At 37.2% G+C, this 27,183-nt stretch overlaps 1 protein-coding gene across 7 annotated transcripts in view; it reads left to right on the forward strand.

Moving 5' to 3' along the window:
- The window catches only part of UTRN (utrophin), a 568,196-nt gene that overhangs the window by 239,966 nt on the left and 301,047 nt on the right, over positions 1–27,183 (forward strand). For all 7 annotated transcript variants that reach the window (XM_009452168.4, XM_001172875.8, XM_009452171.5 and 4 more), the window contains 7 exons: positions 6,142–6,292; positions 8,174–8,349; positions 12,686–12,821; positions 14,424–14,573; positions 17,931–18,006; positions 23,783–23,997; positions 26,109–26,226. In XM_009452168.4, coding sequence (XP_009450443.2) covers positions 6,142–6,292; positions 8,174–8,349; positions 12,686–12,821; positions 14,424–14,573; positions 17,931–18,006; positions 23,783–23,997; positions 26,109–26,226 — 1,022 coding nt within the window. The remainder of the gene's footprint in view (positions 1–6,141; positions 6,293–8,173; positions 8,350–12,685; positions 12,822–14,423; positions 14,574–17,930; positions 18,007–23,782; positions 23,998–26,108; positions 26,227–27,183) is intronic.

A 27,183-nucleotide genomic window follows, 5' to 3' on the forward strand; every position in this document is an offset into this window, starting at 1 on the left:
GATTTTGTCAAAGGCTTTTTCTGAGTCTGTTGAGGTGATCATGTGATTTTTGTTTTAATTCTGTTTATGTGGTGTATCACATTTATTGACTTGTGTATGTTAAACCATCCCTGCATCCCTAGTATGAAACCCACTTGATCATGGTTTATTGTCTTTTTGATATACTATTGGATTCAGTTAGCTAGTATTTTGTTGAGGATTTTTGCATCTACATCAGGGATTTGGTCTGTAGTTTTCTTTTTTGTTATGTCCTTTCCTGGTTTTGGTATTAGGGTAATACTGGCTTCATGGAATGATTTAGGGAGGATTCCCTCTTTCTCTATCTTTTGGATAGTGTCAGTAGGATTGGTACCAATTCTTCTTTGAATGTCTGATAGAATTCAGCTCTGAACCCATCGGGTCCTGGGCCTTTTTTTGCTGGTAATTTTTTAATCATGATTTTAATCTTGCTGCTTGTTATTGGTCTGTTTAGAGTTTCTATTTCTTCCTGGTTTAATTTAGGAGGGTTGTATATTTCCAGGAATTTATCCATATCCTCTAGGTTTTCTAGTTTATGTGTATAAAAATGTTCATAATAGCCTTGATCTTTTGTATTTCTATGGCATCAATTGTAATATCACCCATTTTGTTTCTAATTGAACTGATTTGGATCCTCTCTCTTTTCTTGGTTAATCTCACCAATAGTCTGTAAATTTTATTTATCTTTTCAGAGAACCAGCTTTTTGTTTCATTTTTTTTTTGTATTTTTGTTTATTTGTTTCATTTTCATTTAGCTCTGCTCTGATCTTGGTTATTTTTTTTTCTTCTGCTGGGTTTGGGTTTGGTTTGTTCTTGTTTATCTAGTTCCTTGAGGTGTGACTTTAGATTGTCTATTTGTGCTCTTTTAGACTCTTTGATGTAGGCATTTAATGCTATGCACGTTCCTCTTAGTACTGCTTTTGCCATATCCCAAAAGTTTTGATAGGTTGCGTCACTATTATCGTTCAGTTCAAAGAATTTTTAAATTTCCATCTTGATTTCATTGATGACCCAATGATCATTCAGGAGCAGGTTATTTCGTTTCCATATATTTGCATGGTTTTGAGGGTTCCCTTCAGACTTGATTTCCAATTTCATTCCACTGTGGTCTGAGAGAGTACTTGATGTAATTTTAGTTTTCTTAAATTTGTTGAGACTTGTTTTGTGGCTTATCACATGGTCTATCTTGGAGAATATTCCATGTGTTCATGAATAGAATATATATTCTGCAGTTGTTGCATAGAATGTTCCGTAAGTATCTGTTAAGTCCATTTGTTCTAGGGTATAGTTTAATTCCATTGTTTCTTTGTCGACTTTCTGTCTGGGTGACTTGTCTAGTGCTATCAGTGGAGTATTGAAGTCCACCACTGTTAATGTGTTGCTGTTTATTTCATTTCTTAGGTCTAGTAGTAATTGTTTTACAAACTTGGGAGCTCCAATGTTAGGTGCATATATATTTAGGATATAATTTCCTGTTGGACTAGTCTTTTTATCATTATATAATGTCCTTTTTTGTCTTTTTTAACTGCTGTTGCTTTAAAATTTATTTTGTCTGGTATAAGAATAGCTATTCCTGCTTGCTTTTGGTGTCCATTTGGATGGACTGTCATTTTGCACCCCTTTGCCTTAAGTTTATGTGAGTTTTTATGTGTCGGGTGAGTCTCTTGAAGACAGCAGATACTTGGTTGGTGAATTTTTATCCATTCTTCTATACTGTATCTTTTAAATGAAGCATTTAGGCCATTTACATTGAATGTTATTATTGAGATATGAGGTACTATTCTATTTATCATGATATTTGTTGCCTCAATACCTTGGGTTTTTTTTTTTTTTCATTTTGTTATTGTTAATAGGTTCTTTGAGATCTATGCTTTATTGTTGTTGTTGTTGACAGGTCTTGTTCTGTCACCCAGGCTGGAGTGCAGTGGCATGATCTCGGCTTACTGCAACCTCTGCCTCTCAGGTTCAAGCAGTTCTCTGCCTCAGCCTCCCATGTAGCTGGGGCTACAGGTGCCCACCACCATGCCCGGCTAATTTTTTTTGTATTTTTTAGTACAGATGGGGTTTCACTGTGTTGGCCAGGCTGACCTCAAACTCCTGACCTCAGGTGATCCACCTGCCTCGGCCTCCGAAAGTGCTGGGATTACAGACGTGAGCCACCACACCTGGCCAAGATTTATGCTTCAAGAAGATTCTATTTTGTTGTATTTCTAGGATTTGTTTCAAGACTTAGAGCTCCTTTTAGCAATTCTTGTAGTGCTGGCTTCATAGCAGCAAATTCTCTCAGTATTTGTTTGAAAAAGACTATCTTTCCTTCATTTATGAAGCTTAGTTTCACTGGATACAAAATTCCTGGCTTATAATTGTTTTGTTTAAGGAGGCTGAAGATAGGACCCCAATCTCTTCTAGCTTATAAGGTTTCTGCTGAGAAATCTGCTGTTAATGTGATAGATTCTTCTTTATAGGTTACCTGATGCTTTTGCCTCACAACTGTCAATATTCTTTCCTTCTTATTGACTTTACGTAACCTGATGACCATGTGCCTAGGCAATGATCTTTTTGCGATGAGTTTTCCAGGTGTTCTTTGAGATTTTTGTGTTTGGATATCTAGATCTCTAGCAAAGCCGGGAGGTTTTCCTCAATTATTCCTGCAAATATGTTTTAGATACTTCTGGATTTCTCTTTTACTTGGGAACACAAATTATTCTTTGGTCTTTTAACATATTCCCAAACTTCATGGAGGCTTTGTTCATTTTTTAAAATTCTTTTTTCTTTTTCTTTGTCAGATTGGGTTAATTCAAAAGCCTTGTCTTTGAGCTCTGAGGTTTCTTCTACTTGTTCGATTCTATTGCTGAGACTTTCCAGTGCATTTTGCATCTCTCTGAGTGTGTCCTTGATTTCCAATAGTTGTTTTATTTATGCTGTTTATTTCACTCGAGATTTTTTCCTTCATATGCTGTGTCATTGTTTTGATTTCTTTAAGTTGGACTTCACCTTTCACTGGTGTGTCCTTGATTGGTTTAATAATCGACCTTCTGAATTCTTTTTCTGGCAATTCAGATATTTTGTCCTGGTTTGGATCCATTGCTGGTAAGCTAGTGTGATTTTTTTTTTTTTTTTTTTTGAGATGGAGTCTTACTCTGTTGCCCAGGCTGGAGTTGCAATGGCACAATCTCAGCCCACTGCAACCTCCACCTCCCAGGTTTGAGTGATTCTCCTGCCTCAGCCTCCCGAGTAGCTGGGATTCCAGACACGCATCACCACACCAGCTTATTTTTGTATTTTTAGTGGAGACAGGGTTTCCCCATGTTGGCCAGGCTGGTCTTGAACTGCTGACCTCAGGTTATCTGCCTGCCTTGGCCTCCCAAGTTGCTGGGATTACAGGCATGAGCCACTGCCCCCAGCCTAGTGTGATCTTTTTGGGTATTTTAAAGAACCTTGTTTTGTCATATTACCATAATTGTTTTTCTGGTTTCTTCTCATTTGGGTAGAGCATGTCAGAGGGAAGATCTGGGAATCAGTGGCTGCTGTCCTGATTCTTTTGTCCCATGAAATGCTTCCTTGATATAGTGCTCTCCTCCTTCCCCTAGGGATGGGGCTTCCTGAGAGCTGAACTGCAGTGATTATTATTTATCTTCTGAAGCTAGCCATCCAGCACAGCTACTGGGTGCTGAGCTGGTACTGGAAAGTGTCTGCAAAGAGTCCTGTGATGTGATGTGATCCGTCTTCAGGTCTCTCAGCTGTGGATACCAGCACCTGCTCTGGTGGAAGTAACAGGGGAGTGAAGCGGCCTCTGTGAGAGTCCTTGGTTGTATTTTGGTTAAGTTCGCTGGTTTTCTATTGGTTGGCCCCCAGCCAGGAGATGGTGCTTACAAGAGAGCATCAGCTGCAGTAGCATAGAGAGGATTAGGCGGCAGGCAGGGCCATAGAGCTCCTAAGAAATTATCTTCTTTGTCTTTGGCTACTGGGGCGAGTAGAGAAAGACCATCAGGTTGGGCAGGGTTAGGTGTATCTGAGTCAGACTCTCCTTGTGCATGACTTGTTGTGGCTGCTATGGGGGATGGGGGTGTGGTTCTCAGGCCAGTGGAGTTATGTTCCCAGGGGGATTATGGCTGCCTCTGCTGCATCACACAGGTTGCCAGGGAAGTGGGGGAAAGCCTGCAGTTGCAGGCCTCACTCAGTTTCCATGCAGCCCACGGCCCAAAAGGCCAGTCTTAGTCCTATCAGGAACCCCTTCCATCACCCCCACACCCCCACTGACCCAACAGCATTGGGTTTATTTCCAGGCAGCTGGTGAGCAGGGTTGAGAACTTGCCCCAGGTGACAAGTCTCCCAGCTGAGAACGCAAGCTGATCCCCAGTTCCTCGGCTCTCCCATGCAGCATGCAGCAGCATTCCACCTCCTTCAAAGGGTCTGTAGATTCTCTCAGTTTTCCTGGTATGTTCCTGCGGTAGTTCTTGGAACAAAAGTCCACTATGTGTCTGCACATGCTGCTGTTTGTCTGAGTGGGAGCTGCAAGTTAGACCTTCCTCCTATCCACCATTTTTTTTTCTCTCTGTCACTGATGATACATTCTAAGTTTAATGTTTGTATTTTCAAAGTCTTTAGATCTTTGGAACAGTCTTATAGCATCTCGAATTTGGAAATTGTGATTGTTGTGTAGTTATTGTGAATTTTTGCAAATGATAATGAGTGTCTTAATATCACCTCATAGTGCCTTTTTTTTAAGTGCTTTTCTTTTTCCATGCTCAATAGAAAATTGCTTTACTGTGGGCAGTATTAGCAAAATTTTTAAAGTAATTTTCATGGAGAAAGACGATATACACATTATTTAGGGGTTATTGATATTAGGAGCCATTTTATTTAAAAAATATATATTTTATTAATATTGTTAAGATCTCAGAGATCACTTCTAAAACTCAGCTCCATTACTCTTAAACAAAAAGATAGGAGAAAAAATTATTTAGGATCCTAGTCCAATAAAGCTTTTCCTTTTTATGCTTATTTCATGTATCCTGAATGTAACAAGCACTGGGTTTTACTTTGCCATCTTTAAAAGAGTTTGGTTTAAACAGAAATCTCAATAGCCCTCTGTCTTATTGCATAACGGGCTCTGCATGCAATTTCATACTTTGCTGTATTTAGGTAAATGGGACCCTCAGGACCAGTCATTACCCAAAGTACATTAATCTGCTCAGGCAGCCGTTATAAGATAACATAGACTGGGTAGCTTAAACAACAGACATTTACTTTCCCACAGTTCTGGAGGCTGGAAGTTCAAGATCAAGGTGCCAGTAGATTTGGTGTCTAGTGAGGTCTCTCTTACTGGCTTGCAGATGGCCACCTTCTTGCTGTGTCCTCACATGAGAGAGCTCTGTGGTGACTCTTCCACCTATTATAAGGACACCAGTCCTTTCAGACTAGAGCCCCACACTTATGACGTCATTTAACCTTATTTGTGTCCCGGAAAGCTCTGTCTCTAAGTACAGTCACACTGTGGGGTTAGGGCTTCAACATAAGAATTTTGATTGGACATAATTCAGTATATAACATATAGATAGAGGGGTATACGGGCATTTTGAAGTGTTTTGGCCTTTTGTGCTTTATTCTTGCCAGGAACTAAGTGTTCTGGTAGTAAAACAACATATTTTTCCCCAAGAAAATAATGAATCATATTTTATATTTCACAGTATTTAAATGTTAAATGTATAAAGTTGGATGCGTTAACATGCCTACAACTAATCGATCCTGATTTTTCAAGCCAGAAAAGGCTGCATCTTTTTAGTTAAAAAGCTGCTTGAGTGTGTGCATGAGTGTGTGAGTGTGTATGTGAGTGTGCATGTGTGTATACGTGAGTGTGCATGTGTGTGTGTATGAGAGAGAGGATTTGGTAGCTGGTGGTGTGAGCAGATTGCTTTGCCCTTGGTATGATGCATATATCTCTAGGAGGAATTATTACCTGTATCCCACTATGAAAATTGGTTTTGTGGAGCAATAGGCTGTGAATTCAGTTGTTTGAGGTCTTTCTGTTTAAATGAAATTTGATTTTCTTTTTTAGAAAAATGGCTTTAGGCAGTCCTGGAAAATTTGGAAACCTATTTTATTTTGTTTATTGTCCTCTAGTTGTTTTGACAGGGCAATGGAAGAATGGAGACAGTTCCATTGTGACCTTAATGACCTCACACAGTGGATAACAGAGGCTGAAGAATTACTGGTTGATACCTGTGCTCCAGGTGGCAGCCTGGACTTAGAGAAAGCCAGGATACATCAGCAGGTGAGTGCTTTCTGTTAGAGGAGGGGGACTGCACATATGGTTAGTGTATTCCTGTTAAGACAGATTTCAGAAGTAGGGACAAAATATATTAATTTTTCAGAAGTCAATGGACAATTTGTAATTTTTGTTCCAATTCTTCTTACCAGTTATAAAAGTTTAAGAAATTGGTCAATAACAATTTTCAATCAGGATTTCAAAGAAATTTAATAAAAATACTCCTTAGTGGCTAATGTGAAAAACAATTTTATTTAAACAATTTTATATTTAGAATAAAATTTGTAAAATGTTATGCCTAAGACTATACCAAGAACAGAAAAAATATTTGCATGCCTCACCTCTGTTTTTTGTACTTAAAACACTTAGGCATCTCATTTCTTTGTATCATTGATAATTATCATAAAGTAAATTATTCTGGAGCGACAGCAGGGCAGCTGCTCATGTAAGTCTAATTCAGTCTTGGGAAAATATAACACAAAGTTAGTTCTGCTGATAACAATAGGTCTTTAAAAATAATAGTAGAAAGCACATGCAATTTCAATTCTACCATTGATAAAAATATTTTCTGTTTTATTAAGTTTTTTAAATGTATTTTATTTAGAAGGACATGACAATTTAAAGATAATTCATTTGTTTTTCTTATAAATGTGTTAATGTGGCCAGGCGCAGTGCCTCACACTTGTAATCCCAGCATTTTGGGAGGCTGAGGTGGGCGGATTATGAAGTCAGGAGATCGAGACCATCCTGGCTAACACAGTGAAAACCCGTCTCTACTAAAAATACAAAAAATTAGCTGGGCATGGTGGCACGCACCTGCAGTCCCAGCTACTCGGGAGGCTGCGGCAGGAGAATTCATTGAACCTGGGAGGCAGAGGTTGCAGTGAGCCAAGATCATGCCACTGCACTCCAGCTTGGGTGACAGAGCGATACTGTGTCTCTAAATAAATAAATAAATAAATGTGTTAATGCATTTTTCTTATTTTTGGAGTTACAGATAAGTGTTTAAATTTGACTTGAAAATATTCATTCAATCTGTTACTTAAACATTTGTAGACCAGTGTATTAGTCTGTTCTCATGCTGCTAATAAAGACATACCTGAGACTGGGTAATTTATAAAGGAAAGAGGTTTAATTGACTCATAGTTCAGCATGGCTGAGGAGGCCACAGGAAACGTCCAGTCATGGTGGAAGGGGAAAGAAGCATGTCCTTCTTCATATGGCGGCAGGAGAGAGAAGTGCTGAGCAAAGTGGGGGAAAAGTCCCTTATAAAACCATCAGATCACTCTCACTAGAACAGCACGAGGGTAACCACCCCTGTGATTCAATTACCTCCCACTGGGTCTCTCCCATGGCATGTGGGGATTATGGGAGGTACAATTCAAGATGAGATTTGGGTGGGGACACTACCAAACCATATCAACCAGTGAAGCAATATCTTAGTAAAATGCACATTTAGGTTTACTTGTATATGGTAGAACACAAGGATATAAGGATATATTGGGGTATATAATTTTTTAAAGCAATGCCTTCAAGCACTTGTTTGAAAGAAGATGAGCAATTCATTTTCATCAAACATGACTGATGCTTATGCTTTAATGTAAACAGCTGTTATTCATTTTAGTTGTTAAGCTGCCCTACTTCCTTGTATTTTGCCTGATGACATTCGTGAAGGTGGGTTAGATTTCAAAATAAATTTCATTTAGCATGTTCATTGAAATGTAATTAAAATTGTTTTAAAATGCCTTTTTTTTTTTAACATAAAATATCTTTCCAGGAGTTTGTTTCTTTCACACTTAAATTGATACCACAATACTTGGGTGGATTCATTGCATCAGAATCATTTACTTATTAGTGAAACTAATCTTGAGTTGTGCTCTGTTACAGGAACTTGAGGTGGGCATCAGCAGCCACCAGCCCAGTTTTGCAGCGCTAAACCGAACTGGGGATGGGATTGTGCAGAAACTCTCCCAGGCAGATGGAAGCTTCTTGAAAGACAAACTGGCAGGTTTAAACCAACGCTGGGATGCAATTGTTGCAGAAGTGAAGGATAGGCAGCCAAGGTGATTTAGCTATGATTGTTTGCAGGCACAGGAGTGAACATATTTTGGATAGAATCTTTTAAGATGCAATCTAATGAGTTCTTTTATTGTTTGACATTATAATAGGAATTTTACTGACATTTAAGACCTCCACTGCCCACGTTCTCCCTTCCTGTATTTTTAGGCTGTCCATAAAGTCTCACTTTTCTACTCAAATGCTACATATGTAAAAACCAAACACCTTTATTCCTTTTATTTACAACTGCTTATTATGATATGGTGATTATGATGGGAATTTAAAGTAGTTGATATAACTGAAACTCCAGGTTTCAGGTTTGAAGGTCTGGGTTCAAGATCAGACCTTCCCTTTGCTTATTTCCTGATTGAGCCTACCTTAGTAATACGTCTCACTAAGTTATTTTGGTGTCAAATGTTGTGTTCTATTCATGCTTTGCCAATAATAAAGTTCTTCATCTATGTAATATAATATAATATAATATAATATAATATAATATAATATAGTATTATTAATTTTTATGTCAGATTATGTTACAGTGACTCAGATTTTATTTGGGCATCTTCCAGTTGCAAATTTGTTTTGCAATTGGAATATAATGCTCAACACTATAGACACTTCCCATATTTAAAATTATTTGACATTATTTTCTGAGACAGTCAAGATTTATGAATGATTTCTACTTTGCTTCATATATTCCGTCATTAATGATCTTTTTTGTTTGTTCGTTTCTTGTTGGTAGTTTAGGGTTAAAAACTCCACGATTTTTTTTTCTGTTAATTTTAACTCTGTTGATGAAGTATTATTTTAGTGATAAGCTATCATTTTGTGAAAGGCCAATCTAATACTTTATCAGGTCCAGTATTATTATGCAACCTAAAATATTCAAGTATCATGTGACCTACAGTTGCTTTTCATTTAAAAAATCTATTATTTTGTGTGTTTTGGTAAGAGACAAATAATAATTTGTATGTTTTGGTTGAGAGATTACCACATGGCAGAGAGAGTATCTGGCACCTTGCACACATTGCCTTGTTTAGGAGTCATAACTCACCTCTTAGGGGACTGTTAAGCCTTGTACAGCTTTAGAAACTGAGGCTAAGAGAGGCGAGGTTAAGTAACTTGTCCAATATCTCATAGAAAGTAAGTGATCATACTGTCTTATGCTCTCAATATTATGCTGTACGAACTTGGAAAGAGCACAGAACTCTCTGGCCAAAGTGTCTTCCTCTGGAAATGAGAACTATGATATCACCACAGAGGACTGTCATGAGGATTAAATGCAATAGTGTTTGGAAAATGTACATGCCTTGACTATTCATAGTAAACACTTAAAGTATCTATTTCTTATGAAAGCAAGTTATCTTAGAACTTATTCTCTAAGCATATTGCTGAATTTTGCCAATGATTGATTAATGACTTGATCGATATTTATTGAGCTCTATGTTTAGCACTGAAGATGCAAGTATGATTAAGGAACTTAAAGACTAAGAAGAAGAAAATGATGAACGAAAACATCATTAAAAAGATAAAGTGTCACAGAGGCAGATATGATGGGCTGTGGAATTTAAGTGTCACAGAGAAAGCATGCCGAAGCTGAGTTTAAAGCATTTATAGTAATTTTCTATAAATTTCTTCTAGGGAGGGCCTTCTAGGCAGAAGAAGTAAAACAGCAGAGGTGGGAGGCATAAATGGCATCATCGTGTGAGAGATCTGCAAAGGATTGAAAGGAGAGGAGGGTTCAATGACCAGGGGAAGGATTGGAAAATGAGGTCCCATAAGATCTTATATGTCATGCTATTCAGTTTGCATGGAGGGTCTTAGCTTGAAATGATTTATCTCCTAGACCTTTATTGTTTTTTTGAGACAGAGTCTCGCTCTGTCACCCAGGCTAGAGTGCAGTGGCGTGATCTCAGCTCACTGTAACCTCTGCCTCCCCGGCTCAAGCAATTCTCGTGCCCCGCCTCCTCAGTAGCTGAGATGACAGGTGCCTGTCACCATGCCTGGCTAATTTTCATATTTTTAGTAGAGATGGCATTTCACCATGTTGGCCAGGCTGGTCTAGAACTCCTGGCCTCAAGTTGATCCGCTGGCCTTGGCCTCTCAAAGTTCTGGAATTACAGGCATGACCCACTGTGCCTATCCTCTCCTATACCTTTTTAAGGAAAAACATGTACCTGCTGGGAGGGTTTTAACAATAAATGCAGAAATTCTTCTAAAGGTAGATATTTGTGGAGTGTGGTAATTACAGCTCCTAAAACTAATAAGGTGAAGCTAATACGTGTTTTTACTCATTTTTTGGAAGTGAAAAGAATAATGAATCTCTTCCCCAACAGCTTATATTTTGACTAAAACAATATTTGTCTTTGTAAATTAACGCTAAACTTCACCTTAGGTTGGTAATCTATATTAAATTGGGACCATTTTGGGTAGATTGTATATATGTTGTTAACAAAGTAATTGAGAATTATCACACAGTTCAATTTGTTTTTGTATTGAGTGCCTGTAGTTAAGTATTTGCATAGTTCAGCAACCTGCAGAGTTATTTCTTCCCTTTTTTGGAGACAAGGTCTTGTTCTGATACCCAGGCTGGAGTGCAATGGTGCAATCGTAGCTCACTGCATCCTTGAGCCCCTGGGCTCAAGCAATCCTCTCACGTTAGTCTTCTGAGTAGTTGGGGCTGCAAGTGTGTGCTACCACACCCAGCTGATTTTTAAATTGTTTGTAAAAATAAGGTCTTGCCATGTTGTCCAGGCTGGTCTCGAACTCCTAGGCTCAAGTGATCCTCCTGCCTCAGTCTCTCAAAGTGCTGGGATTACAGCCATGAGCCACCATGCCCAGTGGGTTATTCCTTAGTGAGCAATTGTTATCTTCTGTTAGAACATGAATTTATAATTTGTTTTTACTCTTGGGGATAATATTTAAAATGTAGATTATATTTAGCTAATTTGCAGATGAAAATATTGGGTGACTCAAATGTATCTTATTGAAATCACTTTATAATGCTAGTTTTCTTCATAGTTCTGTTTTGAAAGTACTAAATTAGTCATGATCTTGGAACATTGGAACGTGAAATTTCAACCCTTTTTTAGAAACAAAGGCCTATAATAGTATTTTGGGTGTTTCCAAAGTTGTTATTTAAGTTAAATACTTTTCACTATGGAGGGTAGATTACTTGTTTTAGTCTTAGTAATTAGTGCTATTGCTGTATTTATTTATTTTTAATCTTAAAGGAGCATTCTTTCTTGATGGATACTTAAAAATTATGATTTTGTAGTGATTTTCATTTTTTTAAACATTATACATCAAATATTGACTTTATTAAATATAGAAGTATTATCTAATATTTTATTACATGTATTGCAAGATTATGTTAGACCTTTTGTGATTAAAAATGAAAACTCCTAGCCGTAAAAACATAAATTCTTATTAGGAATGATACAATACAATTTATTTAAAAATTGCATTCAGTTTTTAAACCAGCAGTTAATTATAGCAGCTATAAAAATAAAGATACCACCAGGCTCTTAATAGCTTTCAAATCCTTTTAAAAAACACATAATCTTATTTGTCATATGAGTTCTAATCATATTCCTCTCTTCTGACAGATGGTTTATATTCTTATAAATGTTATTCTTATAACACTATAAAGATCTAATTGAGGCAGTTCCTTTTTTATATTCATTTGACTGTTTTCCTTGCATCATTTAAAATTTTTGCTTTGTTTTTTTCTATATCTCTTTTTGTAACAGTGCTATATTCAAATATAATAGTTATTTTAATAAACAAGCCAAATTCACATGTTTCTTGTCTTCCCTAATACTTGTAAGATTCTCCCATTCTTGATACCTTGCTTTGTACTTATTCTTTCTGTCCTATGAATAAAGCAGAGTAATAGTTACCACCTAATGTGATAACATGTCATATAATGATTCCTTTCAATATTCGTGAAACACTCAAAGAGTATTATGCTTTTTCCCTATTATTTTAGGTAAAGACATTTTTCACGTTTTAAAAAATTTCCATTATGTTGCGGAGTGGTATCTAACTGTAAAAAAGGCTTTTGTATTCAATTTCTACGTAACTTTTTATGATGAGGGAAGATAATATTCTTTAGTTTCAATGTTTTTGAATTTAAGGAAAAAAGCTTCTTGGTCTATTATTAAGCAATCTTTATATTGTAGAATATATACATTGTTTCACTTAAAATATATATTAAAATAATTATTAGAAATTATTTATTTTGGGAAATATTTAGTCAGGATATTCAAAGCAAATATGTAAGGTTCTGCTTAATTGGGCAGTTTTTCCTCAATATTTTTAAATAATATATTCTTTTAGGCTAAAAGGAGAAAGTAAGCAGGTGATGGAGTACAGGCATCAGCTAGATGAGATTATCTGTTGGTTAACAAAGGCTGAGCATGCTATGCAAAAGAGATCAACCACCGAATTCGGAGAAAACCTGCAAGAATTAAGAGTAAGTTGTTTATTTCTGTCTATATGCCTTTTGGTGCCCGAACATTATACTTCAGAGTCACATACTGCGTGTCTGAAGAAGAAAAGGGAAAAGAAACTTTGTACTTTTTGGTAAATGTGGTGAACTTGAAAGCGGAATATCTTTTATTTTTTAAAGAGCAGTTATAATTTTGGTCTTGCAGAGCTTAAACTTCACTTATGTAAAAAGAACAAACTATTATGGTGTCAGTATTAGACGAAAGGTTTTTAGGATATTGTAAACTGACCTTATCATTTTAAAATACAATAGGGCTATGAAATATCGTTTTTTGTTTTTAGATTTGGAAGAAAAGTACTGATTATTGTCTATAAAGCTGCAAAACTCAACTTTATAGATAATAATCAGTAATTATCAGAGTGACTTGCTGAGGAACAAAATGCAGCTTGCAATAGGTTTAGTGTCATGGTTGTATTAATCAGATTTTCCTTGTTGGTTTGCAACTAACAAGTATTGTTTATAGTTGTCTATGTATATAATCTATAAAAATTCATACATATATAGATGTATAAATATATCCAAATATCCATAAATTTTGTATTCATAAATATTTATTTTTTGTGTTAAGAATTAAAATACTTGTTGCAGAACACTCAGCATAATGTGCTCACATTTTTATTTAAAAAAAGAAATTGTGGGCCGGGTGCGGTGGCTCACGCCTGTAATCCCAGCACTTTGGGAGGCCGAGGCGGGTGGATCACAAGGTCATGAGATCGAGACCATCTGGCTAACATGGTGAAACCCCATCTCTATAAAAATACAAAAAAAAAAATTAGCTGGCCGTGGCGGCAGGCGCATGTAGTCTCAGCTACTCGGGAGGCTGAAGCAAGAGAATGGCATGAACCCAGGAGGTGGAGGTTGCAGTGAGCCGAGATCGTGCCACTGCACTCCAGCCTGGCTGACAGAGCGAGACTCCATCTCAAAAAAAAAAAAAAAAAAAAAAAAAAAAAAAAAAAAAGAAATTATGAGTGTGTATTCATACATATACAAGCATAAAAGTGTGTGTGAAAGGTTACTTACTAATTCAGAGATTTTATCTATAAAGGAGTATGATTGAAGCATTTTGAGAAAGAAACATTGAATAATGATGAAAAATATTTTGTGGAACATATATTAAGTTTTCTTTTTAAAATGTGACAATATCTAACAAGCTTCCTTTTTTACCTAAAAATTTCAATGGTTTTTTTGGGAATGTCTCTTTTGTAAACAATTTGAGGAGAGTTAGAAAAGGTGGAACAGTATATTAGGATGGAGTAGCAAGGAGGAGATAAGAATAGAATGTTAAATTAGCAGTGTAAAAATAATATATGACCCGGTTAAGAGACAGTGAGTACCAGAGAGCCCGTTTGTGCACAGGAGTGCAAAAATACACACAGAAGGCATGTGCTCACTCCCTTCCTAGTTATCATTTGTTAGCATGAGCTTAAGCTTCTTATAAGTTTATTTTTTCACTTAACAAATTAGAAAGTTACATTTGTAATAATACCAAAAAGGTTTCTAATACAATTCTTGAATTTTCCCTTATCTGACTACCTTCTAACCACACCTATCTTTTAACTTCTCCAGGACTTAACTCAAGAAATGGAAGTACATGCTGAAAAACTCAAATGGCTGAATAGAACTGAATTGGAGATGCTTTCAGATAAAAGTCTGAGTTTACCTGAAAGGGATAAAATTTCAGAAAGCTTAAGGACTGTAAATATGACATGGAATAAGGTGTGTATAAAGTTACTATCACACATTTCTCATATTTATTGATTTTGTTGTCAGAGATGTGGGATCATGTAACTGCTTTACTTTCAAGTATATCCAAATGGGGCAAATTTTACTAAAGCTTTCTAATGTTTATATTTTTTATCTGTCATAGACAGAAGCATATATTCTAGAAGAATACTTTTTATTTTATACAGAACTCTTTGGCCTAGGGGATTTATACATTATATACTACATTAAATAATGAGTATATGTTGGAATTAGGTAAGAAAATTCCAGTGATGATATTCTGAAAATGAAGATCTTAAAATAGCATTCTGAGCCGGGTGTGTTGGCTCATACCTGTAATCCCAACACTTTGAGAGGCCGAGATGGGGGGAATCACATGAGTCCAGGAGTTTGAGACCAGCCTGGCCAACACAGTGAAACCCCATCTCTACTAAAAATAGAAAAATTTGCCAGGCGTGGTGGCACACGCCTGTAATCTCAGCTACTTGGGAGGCCGAGGCACGAGAATTGCCTATACCTGGGAGGTGCAGGTTGCAGTGAGCTGCAGTCACACCACTGGACCCCAGCCTGGGTGAGACAGGGAGACCCTGTCTCAAAAAAAAAAAAAAAAAAAAAAAAAAAGAAAGAAAATAGCATCCTGATTTTGCACATGACTTTTCACACATGTATGTTTATTTTCAATGATTTTTTTCATTAAATATATATTTACTAGGTTCCAGTGAAATGTAATGGCATGTGACTACAAATACAACTAATATCTTTCCCTCCTACCATTATTTTTTTTTTGCCATTGAAATGGTTAAAAGTAGATAAAGTCATAGATATCTTTTTCGTTTGACCTGGTACACACCATATCAGAGTATGAGGTCTGTATAGGACATTGAATGGATATGTCTCTGTCCTTGGTTTGGATGGACTCCATATCAGTCATTTTCTCTCTCATCCTCTTTAAATGGTAGCCATTATCCTATAGCTAATGATGCAGGTGCTTTATTGATCTGGTCTCTCTGATTGGGAATCACTGCCTGTTGAGTCACTGTGATTCACACATGTGTATCTCTGGTCTGGACCTTTCTCCATACTCTAAACTTGTGTATGCAACTACCTGCTCAACATCTCTCCTTAAATGTCTAATAGGCACCTCAAACTAACATACACAATCGAGCTTTTGATATCCCTCTCCCTTCTGTGCCTTAATATACATCTCCCACCTTAGTCAATGGAAGTTTCATCCTTATTATTACTTAAGTCAGAAATATTGGAGTCAATCCTATGGTATATGAATTCTATCACAAAAAGAAACAAAGAAAACCCCCAAACCAAAAACTATACCTCAGTCACCATTAGCAGCTTTTCCTTCAAAATACATATCTACTGGATGGATGGTTTATTGGATAGCCAGATGGCTATGTGTGATAAGGCAAATGTAGCAGAAGTTTGACAGCTGTAGATGTCAGAGGGCACATAGGTATTTCCTCTACAATTCTTTCAACTTTTCTTAGGTCAAAAAATATCATACATTTGACTGCTTCTTACAACCCCCATTGTCACTAACTTGTTTCAAGCCTGCCGTCATCTCTTGTCTTGATGACTACAAAGGCTGCCCCACTCATCTCCCCTGCTTCTTCCTTTGCCCTTTGTTATTCTGTTCTAGACAAAGCAGCCAATATGATTGGTTAAAACATAATTCAGATCAAGTGACTTATCTGAGCAAAGTCCACCAATGGTTTTCTATCTTGCTCAGGGTGAAAGCCAAAATGCTTTTTTGGCTTATGAGGCTTCTCATGGCCTGGAGTCCTGTGATCTCTCCTACAACATCCACTGCTCTCTCTCCCCTACACTCCTTTCCAGACATGTTAGGTCCTGTGTCACTTGCCAGAAAGGTTGTCCATATTCAGTCGGAGCACACATATTTATTTAACACAAAGGGTATCAGTGGGTATTCTGCAGAAAAGGGCACAGTTGTTAATTTGGGTGCACTATGTCAGACAAAGCTAGAGCTTTGGTTATTGCAGAATTTCATGTAAATTTTAATATAATTCACTTTGGTGAATTATGAATGTCTAAAACCAACAATGCTCATTGTGCAGAAAATCACAACAAACATAATTTGGGAAATTCTAACATGGGATATTTCATTCATTCATACAGTCATTCATTCACTCAATAGGTTTTTATTGGAGTCTCACTTTCTGCCAGGTATCATTTTAAGAGATAGGAATGCATTAAAGAGTGTGGCATTCCTTCTAACTCAAAGAGCTTATCATGGATGAGACCAGCAGACAAGCAATTATAACATCCAGGTAGTGATGGGCACATAAAGGTGGAGCACCTGCTTGGCTTTGAGGGGTAGCTGTGGAAGGTTTTGTTGAAAAGATCACATTCTGGTTAATTTACGAAGGATGAATAAGTATTGGTCAGCTGAAGAATGAGGGAAAGTGCAGTGTAGAGAGAAGTGGCAAATGAAAGTGTCTAGAAGAGACAGAGAATGAGCACAGTGTATATAGGTCCAGGAAGTAGCCCACTGTAGAATGGAAGGCTGAGGGATGTTCTCAGAGATGAGATCCTGGAGGACTCACTGTGCATCACAAGGACTTTGAGCTCCATGTTGCAAACAATCTACCACTTTGAGGGTAGTGGGCAGCTATTGATGGGTTTTAAGCAGAGGAAAGTCATATTTTTGAAATATTGCTATAGCTTTACTACAGAGATAGATGAAGTGATGCTAAGAATTGATATAGAAAGATTAGTTAGAATCTTCAGAAGAGTTTATGAAATGGGTGTCAGGGAAGATAGGGATAAGGAATTCAGATTTGGACATATCTGAATATCTAGTTCACAGAGAGGGCTGGACTGAAGATATGTTTTGGGCAGTCTTTAGCCTCTCAAAACTCCATTTGATTCCTGAAACCTTTGGAAACCAGGACTCAGGGAGAGCCCAGGGTGAAGGGCAAGAAGAGCAACACATCTGCCCTGGAGGATATTGGTATTTGATGGATGGGCAGAGGAAAAGGAGTTGGTGAAGGAAATTCAGGAGAGCCAGCCAGAGAGGTAGGAGGAATGCCAGAATTGCAGAGTAATAACAGAATTCAAGGGAGGGGGAGTGGACGGCATTAACTGGTGCACAGGGGTCAGGACAGCTAAGGACTGGTTGGTGTTTTTGATAGCAATGTCAGTGGAGTTAGGGGCTCAAACAAGATTGCAGTGGAGAGTGAAGGTAGAGCTAGAAGTTTAGGTGGTTAGGGGAAGAAAAGTAGCAGAGCTGCCATTCAGAATAACACCTCTTCTTTTGAACTACAGTCTCTTTATTTATGTAGTATTCTTCTCTTTCTGTTTGTCCTGATGCGGTAGATTTGCAGAGAGGTGCCTACCACCCTGAAGGAATGCATCCAGGAGCCCAGTTCTGTTTCACAGACAAGGATTGCTGGTAAGATACAGTTTATCTTTAACAAAGTTTTTTAAAAAATCAATATGTAAAATTTTGTGATATGAGCCTCATATATGAATTAGAAAGACTTAGAAACGTCGTGCCATTTTCTTTATTTATTCTACTTTCAATGATTTGAAAAGAACATCTTCTTTAAACCCAAGACACATTTGGCTGCCCAGTGTGGGTAAGGCATTTGTTCTCGCGGCAGATAAGGCTGGCCTTTCTCTGGACTCCAGTGCTACCTGGGCATCCACAGGTCCTGCTGAAGGGAAGATGGGAGGCTAGGTGCAAAAACCGGGGACTAGTTTTCTGGGTCCAGGCAGCTTTTCAGGAAATCAGCTATAACTTGTTGTGTTAACATGAGCTTGGTTAACATATGTAATTAGACCCTGATCATGACTGAGAACCAAAGGCTTAGATATCCTGGGAAGCAGGTGGGGGATGGATATTTAGAAGCATTCTCCAACCTAGGAGACAAATACTTCTCACTTGGATGTGGAGAAAGAAGAATGTTTTCTCACTATTTCCTTCTCTCTTTATCCAGATTAGATCGCAGGCTCCTGCCCCATAGCCACTGTTGCCACTGCCTTGCAAGTTTTCTGAACCATCATGCCCTGCTCTTCCTCTGTTGAGTCACCTGGCAAAACCCCAAATGTGACCAACTCTAACTGTCCACTCACTCCCTGGCAGCTGCTTCTGCGGATTCTTTTTATTGCTCCTCCCCGCTTTTTTCTTCTCCCTCGTCCTTCTCCTCCTCCTTGACTTCCATGTCCACCTTCTACCTTCTACCTCTTCTCTCGTCCTCCACCTCTACCTCTTCTACCTCTTTTTTTTGGGAGGGTTCTTTTTATTTCTCTTATTCCTCTTATTTTTCTTTTCTTTTCCTTCTCTTCCTCCTCTTCCCCTCAAGTTTTGAAAAAAGTGATGACAGACAGTATTTTTTTTTTCATTTTTCGAGATTGCAAGCTAATTGAGGACCAAGTTTGTGTTTTTTATTACTTGTATTTCTGGAAATTTGCACAAAAAGTACCTGGGGCCTGATCAAGTTTCTTGATTAATATTCAGAACACTTGAGTTGACATTTGGGTACTGCTGCTTTGCAAATACAGGCTCAACTCCATAATCATAGGGAAAGAATTGGATGCATTTTATAAAATCGTCATGGGTTATCTTACTTTTTAAAACCTCTATATGGTAAAGGAGCAGGGAAAATGTGAATACATATTTAGAAGTATAAAAAGCTAACAGCAAAGCTACAACTTCCATTAGGTAGATGGCTCATTTTTAACAGGATATTCGTCCTTGGGATAGGCCTGAGACCTGAAGCTAATCTTAGTATGTCTCTCTCCTCCTACGCAGTGTTTTAATTCAGTTCCTTCTTTTTAACATTTTATTTAGAAAATAAAATTAACCATTTTAAAGTGAACAATTTAGTGACATTTAATGCATTCACAATGTTGTACAACCACTATTTCTATCTAGTTCCAAAATATTTCTATCACTCCAAACTAAAACCTCTTACTCATTAAGCAGTTTCTTCCCATTCCCTCCTACTCCCAGCCCCTGGCAACCACCGATCTGCATTCTGTTTCCATGGATTTCTCTATTCTGGATATTTCATATAAATGGAATCATACGATGCTTCTTTTACTTAGCATAATGTTTTTGAGGTTCATCCTTGCCAACACTTTGCCGACTGTACTCATTTCAGAGCTATGACTATTCATTTCAAATAAGCACTCAGCACTAAGAGACAGTCCTACCGTACTTTCTTCTGAGTACTCCTTGGTACTGATTTCTCAACTAATGACCTCATCTCATTTTCAAAAGAAAAAAAAAACCTTTTTCGTTTTCCCACCAGAGAATCCATCAAGCTACCTGCGGCTGTACCCATATACTTTACACACTTCCTTCCTATTCAGCGAAAGGGTTATTATCTCTTTTCCTAAGGCCAGCTCCTCCACTTATGCATAGGATCCCATATTCTCTGGGCTGCTTACGTATCCTCTTTCTCTGATAGCTACTAGATCATCCTTATTGCCATACCTTTTGAAGCATGTAGCTCTAGTCTACTCATTTAAACTGATGTACAGTATTACATAACATTGGATGTACTACAATCCTCTAAATTCTCTTTTCTACCTATGCTTACCAGTCCCAGAAATGTAGACATTTTTTTTTTAGATGATTCACCCAGTCCTTAGGCCAATAAACTTGTAGTCAACCTCAACTCTTCTCTGGAATTAATATTCAATCCATCAGCAAGTAGCATCATTTCCATGTTCCATTCCACCTACTTCCGTGGTCTTGAACACCCTTATCTTTCTATCTAGATTATTGGAATATGCTCCTAACTCATAATCCTGATTCTATTCTTGCCTCAGTACTTCTCCATGACCTATTCCTCTGATAGCAGATAGAGTGATTCTTTTAAACGAGTTTGATTGTGTCGTTTCTTTGATCACAGTCTTTTAATCACTTCCATCCACATAAATGAGTTCCAAAGTCTGGCCTTAGTCCAGAACACCATGCATATCTGCCTGTCTCTTTAATCACATTTCTTACTACTTTTCCCTTTGTTCATTCTGTTTCAGATACACTGGTCTTCTTGCTGTTTCAAACATGCCAAGAACATAATCATTTCTGGTCTTTGTGTTTGGTGTTCCTTCTTCTTGTCTTCCCCAAATGTTCTTCTCTCAGATATTTTCATGTTTCACGTACTCACTTCCTTTAGTTCTCCTTCAGATATCCCTTTCTAGCATAGCCCTTTCTTGCCCACAATATCTCAGATACACCCTGTCTCTGTCTTCTTGTATTGATTTTACTTCATAACACACGTCCATTTTCCTGATAGAATGCAAGCTCTGGCAGGGCACGGTGGCTCATGCCTGTAATCCCAGTGCTTTGGGAGGCCAAGGCGGGTGGATCACCTGAGGTCAGGAGTTCGAGACCAGCCTGGCCAACATGGTGAAACTCTGTTTCTACTAAAAATACAAAAATTAGCTGGGCGTGGTGGCGGGCGCCTGTAATCCCAGTTACTTGGGAAGCTGAGGCAGGAGAATCGCCTGAACCCGGGAGGTGGAGGTTGCAGTAACCCAAGACCGTACTATTGCACTCCAGCCCAAACTTTGTCTTGCACACTCTCATGCCTGCAGCGTCTAGAATAGCCCCTTACACATAATAGGTTCTTAATAGGTATTTGATGAATTAAAACAATGAATTTTTTTTATCTACAAAAAAAGTTAAAGTGAAGATGGGGCAGAAGGATGTGTGAGGTATTCTGTAGGGTGTATATCTAGTGATGGAATCACTGGGTTTAGCATATGGGTGCCTTCTACTTCACTAGCTGCCATTAGGGTGCTGTCTGGATTACTTGGCCCAGTTTACACTGACACTGGCTGTGTGTAATGGGTTCTTATTGTTCTACAGCATTACCAGCACCTCAACACTTTGCTCTCAGGACCCCTTTACACTTGTAAAAATTATTGAGGACCCTCAAATAGCTTTTGCTTTTGTGAGTGATAGTTATCCGTATTTACCTAACTAGAAAAATTTTCCATTAATTCATTTATTAAGTTGTTTAAAAATAATAATAAAGCCATTATATGTTAACAAAAATAGCATGTTTTTGTAACATTAGCATAAGATGCTGGGCACAGTGGATCATGTCTATAATCCCAGCAGTTTGGGAGGCTGAGGCAGGAGGATCACTTGAGCCCAGGAGTTTGAGACCAGCCTGGGTAACATAGGGAGACCCCGTCTCTACAAAAAATTAAAAATAAAAAAAATTAGCCAGGCTTGGTGATGCAGGCCTGTAGTTCCAACTAATCAGGAGGCAGTGGTGGGAGGATCACTTGAACTCAGGAGGTTGAGGCTGCAATGAGCTGTGTTCGTGCCTCTGCTTCCCAGCCTGGGTGACAGAGTGAGCCCCTATCTCAAAGAAAAAACAAACAGTCACACAAACAAACAAACAACTCTGTTTTCTAAAACAAACAAAATCCTGGAAAAGCTGCAGTTTTATATTTTTTGAAATCTCTTAAATGTCTAGCTTAATAGAACACAGCTGTATTCTTATTTCTGCTTCTGCATTTGGTCTCTTGTGATGTCACGTTATGTAGACTTAGATAAAACACACTGTGCACGTGGGAGAGACTGAGCCTAAAAAGGCAAATAATGTGCTGATGATAATAGTGTAGGCATCTTAACCTAGAGCTTCTCAGATGTCACTTTTCTGCTGGTGGTCCTGTGGATGTAGGGTATTTCATTTTAATTTGTACTATCTCAGTTATAGAAGAGGTCAGACATTTATTTCACATTTTTATGTTTATTGCCTTTTTTATTTCCTCTTTTGTGGATTGTCTTTAGATGATTTTTTAAGTTTTAGAAAAAGTATTTTGGCTATCAGTTCTTTGTCTGCAATGGGCATTGCAAATACCATCTCCTTTCATCTTTCAAAGGCTTTTAAAATCTTTACTTATGGTGCTCTTTGGAATTCTTAACCATTAATGGTTTATTAATAGCTTCCCTTTTTTTGTGTTTTGTTTGAGAGCTACTTCAGTCCTCTGAAGTAATAAAAATATTCCTTATTTTTAACTAACAATTTTGTTTTTCATATTTAGGTCCTTAATCCACTAAGAATTAATTTTTCTATGGTGTATGTGAGGTTAAAATCAGTCCCATCATTTCCCTGCTGCAGCCATGGTGACTCACTTTATTGAACAGTAAATTCTTCTTCATTGATCTGTAATTCAGTCTCTGCCAAGGTCAGATTTCTCTGCCACCTACACATTGTGACTCTTCTCTTCTGTTGGTCTCTTTAAATGTCTCAGTCTATAATATACTGAGTTAATAATTATTAGCTAAATAATATAACTTAATATCTGGGAGGGCATATTCCTCTATCAAAAAAAAATTTGACTGTTTTTTGTCCTTTTCTCTTCAATATTAATTTTATAACCAGAAATTTGAATTAATGGTTTTGTTAAGTTACATTCAAGCCTGTTGGGATTTTTATTAGGATTGTGCTGAATTTACAGATTGGCTATACATTTTAGAAAATTATTTAAGCCTCATCTAATATATCATACCTGAAGTAGGTTACAGATAGTTTTAATTACTAATTCAACTACTTATTGTATCAAAACCAATCAATTTGGCAAATAATATTAAATACATGCTTTTTTTTGTATTTTCTGACTCAGTAATTCTACTTGGGAAATCTATGCTAAGATAGAGATCAGAAATGTGCAAAATACTCTACATGAAAAGATATTCTTTGCAAGTTTTTTAAAAAATTAAAATAAAATTTCAGGAGCAATCTAAATATCCAAGGGTTAAATAAAAGTGAATATGGGTATAGGTTATTACATAGGTATTCATAATTGTGTTTACTAAGAATAAAATATGCTCACATTATGAAGTTAAATGAAAAAATAAAAAATTATGAATAAGTTGGCTTTATAATTAAAATCATCTTGCCAAAATAAAATAATACTTCCAGTTCTCCCACATTCGTACTTTTAATTTTTCTCAGTGTCAGTGCTGATTATGTTCTAGAATGTTGCAAAACTGTTTTGTTGGCTTGATAGCTACCAAAGACATATGGATATTACAGGTAATACCATAGCCATTTCAGTATGAAAAAATAACCTCTTAGAATTTTTTTTACTTAAACTAAATTTTATTTAAATACACATACACGTGTCACCATGACACCACCATAATTAAAACATCCTGTTGATTGATTTCTCTTTTGCTACATTTTTCATTTCAGCTCATCCTAGTGTCCAAAAGGTGGTGCTAGTATCATCTGCGTCAGATATTCCTGTTCAGTCTCATCGTACTTCGGAAATTTCAATTCCTGCTGATCTTGATAAAACTATAACAGAACTAGCCGACTGGCTGGTATTAATCGACCAGATGCTGAAGTCCAACATTGTCACTGTTGGGGATGTAGAAGAGATCAATAAGACCGTTTCCCGAATGAAAGTAGGTGCATAGTGTAAAAGCTTGTCATGGAAATGCCACAACCCAGAGGTAGACCAGATCTGTTTGAATCCCTTTTGTTTATCCTAAACTATGAGAGAATGAGGTTTAAAAAATTCTCTATCTGTCAAACAACCATCCAGGGCTAACTACAAAGCATAGAGCTTTCCTTGCATTTATACTGTTGTGATATGATCAGGTTTACTGACTTAAACTAAAGACCCAGTGCATTTTTAAAATCTAAAACTGATACCGTAAAGCTAGGCACATTAGTATAAATATAAACTGGTGTTAACATTTCATGCCTGTTGTGTGATGTAGGATAATCTCCTAAAGTGCCTTTGCAACTTATATTTCATAATGAGATTAATTTCTGATTTTAAAAGTGAATATCTCCTATAACTTTATTACTATACATGTACCATCTAATATTCATTTGTAAAAATTCTTTTTCCCTATTTAGTGTGTGCTAAGTTCTGGGCTGTGAGTGGTACAAGGATACTGACAAGAATATACTAGGTAGAAATTGGGAATATACAATGAAATAATAATAACAGCTCTTGCTAAATTTATTAAGTGCTTCATGTGTGCTGGTCATTTTTCTAAGTATTGTACACATGTTATCTCATTCAGTTCTTTAATAGTCTTGTGAGATAGGTACTGTTTTTATCCCCACATTACAAATAAGTCCACACCGAGGCAGAGGCACTGAGTGCGTATGAGTTGACAAATTACTGTAGCAAGGCAAGAGTCTAATAAAAGCCTCAGGAGAAGTACAGGCAACCTGTTGGGGGAGCCAGGATGAGGAAGGGGATCACTTCTCCAGTGATGGAAAGCAAACTGTGTGGGATTTTGGCATCTGGGATAAAGTGGTGACATTCCTGGTATAGGGAACAGAGTGAATAAAGTCATGTGGTACAGGGGGCACAAAGGACAGTAGGGCCAACATTTGTGCAATTAAGAAATACAGTGTGAAGCAAGGCAGGAAAAGCAGCTCAAGTTCCCTTTGTGAAGGAGCCTGCAGGCTGTGCAAAGCCCTTTGGATTTTTAGTCTGTAAGCAGTTGGTAAGCATCTTTCTTCCCATTTCTTTTTCTTTTTAAAATTGTGTCTATGAACTCATGATAACCATTCTCTGCTTTAGTAGAAGACTAGGATGGATTGGAGGCAAGAAATGCATAAATCAAGGCAAAGAGCCCTTTCTGAAATGACTAAGATGATGCTGTTGCAATTAGCAGAAATAAGGAATAGAAGAAATTGAGTGTGAATGAGGGTTTGAGTGATTTAGTTTCAGACGTGTTGTGGTGGGGAGTCCTTATGCCATTTAGAAGGAAGTGATCAGTATTCACTACCATGTGCCCTGGGATTTAGGATTGAAAGTTGTGAGCAATCCATTTAGAAGTAATATTTGACACCAAAGGAGTAGCCGAAATCTACAAAATGGGTGAATTTATAAAGAGGAAGGACTGGGAAAAAGTCATTTGCAACTATTTGTATTTTTTGTAAATTGTTTTCTAGTCTCTATGACTGTCATTAGTTCTGTACTGAAAACACATGATTTTCCTGATGTTGTTACCATTTCTCCCATATTTATTAGCACTGAGAGACAAACCATCTACAGCAGCAGTTTTTCATGTCTAAGAGGATTTAATTTATAGTTATTCCTCTTAGCACTTTTCTGTGTCACCCCCAACCCTATGACATTAGTTTGTGTTCGTACCTGACACAGAACAGATATGCAAGGCATCAGCAGCAGCAATAACTGCTAATGTTTTCAGGGCATTTTTCAGCTTTTGAAGGGATTTTCCTTATTTAATGTCCTCAGACTGGATGTAATTGAGCTGTCAGTATTTTATTATTTCTTTTTTGTGAAAACAAAAACACAGAGAGGTAAAGCTCCTTGCCTGGTGACTCAGGTGCTAAATGGAAGAACTGAGATTTGAATGCAGGATCCTTGACTTTAAATCATGCACTCATTTTCTGCCACGTTGCTGATGCCTCACTATGCCATAGAGGAGGAAAACAATGACAACTTTGATGTCAGCACAACTGTTTTGCTTATTATTCTTCTCATATGGCTTATTAACCTATCCGAATAATCATTTCTACTTAACAGATTACAAAGGCTGACTTAGAACAGCGCCATCCTCAGCTGGATTATGTTTTTACATTGGCACAGAATTTGAAAAATAAAGCTTCCAGTTCAGATGTGAGAACAGCAATTACAGAAAAATGTAAGTTTTTTAAAAAAAGTTATGTATCATCATCCACTTTCCCTGCAAATGGTGACACACACACACACACACACACACACACACAAACACATTTTCAAAGATTATTCAACTAGAAAGTAATAGTGTTTAATATTTGTTACTCTTTATTTATACAGAAATGTAGCTTTCCCTTGTTTTTATGTTTTGTGAACATAGTTACAATAACCTTATGAAGTCCTTACTTATTAACATCACGACTCTTAAGTAATTACTTACACATTGGGTTTTCTTCTCTTAACTTAGGCTTTCTTTTAGAGGAATAAAAAAAGGTTAAAGGAACTCACAAGAATGCAAATCCTTTCTCTCATTATACTTTATTCTCTAAAATCAGGTCTTACTGTGTCTTTTAACTCAACCCAAAATTCAGTCCACAAATATTTATTGAGCAACTACTATGTGCTTATGTGACTGGCATTAATTTGGGGATACTTTAGTTATAGATGAGAGAAAACAACAACAAAAAATAAACATACAAAACAATAGCAAACAAAGATCCTTGCTTGGGGTTTGCATTCTGGCTCAGAAGCATCTAACTTCTACAAACCCTTCTTAGTGGGAATGTACTACCAATAGCAAACGAAGTCTAAATTCTCAAGAGTGACACCTAGGGATTCTCACAATCTGCTGCCACTACCCCTTTTCTCACTTCAGCCCTCAGCCCGGCCTGTAATTATGCTGTTATTCCTTAAAATATCCTGACATTTCCTAGTCTTCTTACCTTTATTTGCATTGTTTTATTTCTCTTGGCCTTTTCTTCCCAGGTGAAATTCTACGCAACAGCTAAAATGTCATCCCCTTTGTGACGTCTTTCCCTCCTCTTCTGGTCCCTGGTGAATGTTAATTTCTATTTTTAGTTCCTTCTATGGCCTTTCCCCCCATTGCTTTATTATAGATCTTACAACTACTTTAATTGTCTCT

This window comes from Pan troglodytes, chromosome 5 (genome assembly GCF_028858775.2).
Source record: "Pan troglodytes isolate AG18354 chromosome 5, NHGRI_mPanTro3-v2.0_pri, whole genome shotgun sequence".
NCBI lineage: Eukaryota > Metazoa > Chordata > Mammalia > Primates > Hominidae > Pan > Pan troglodytes.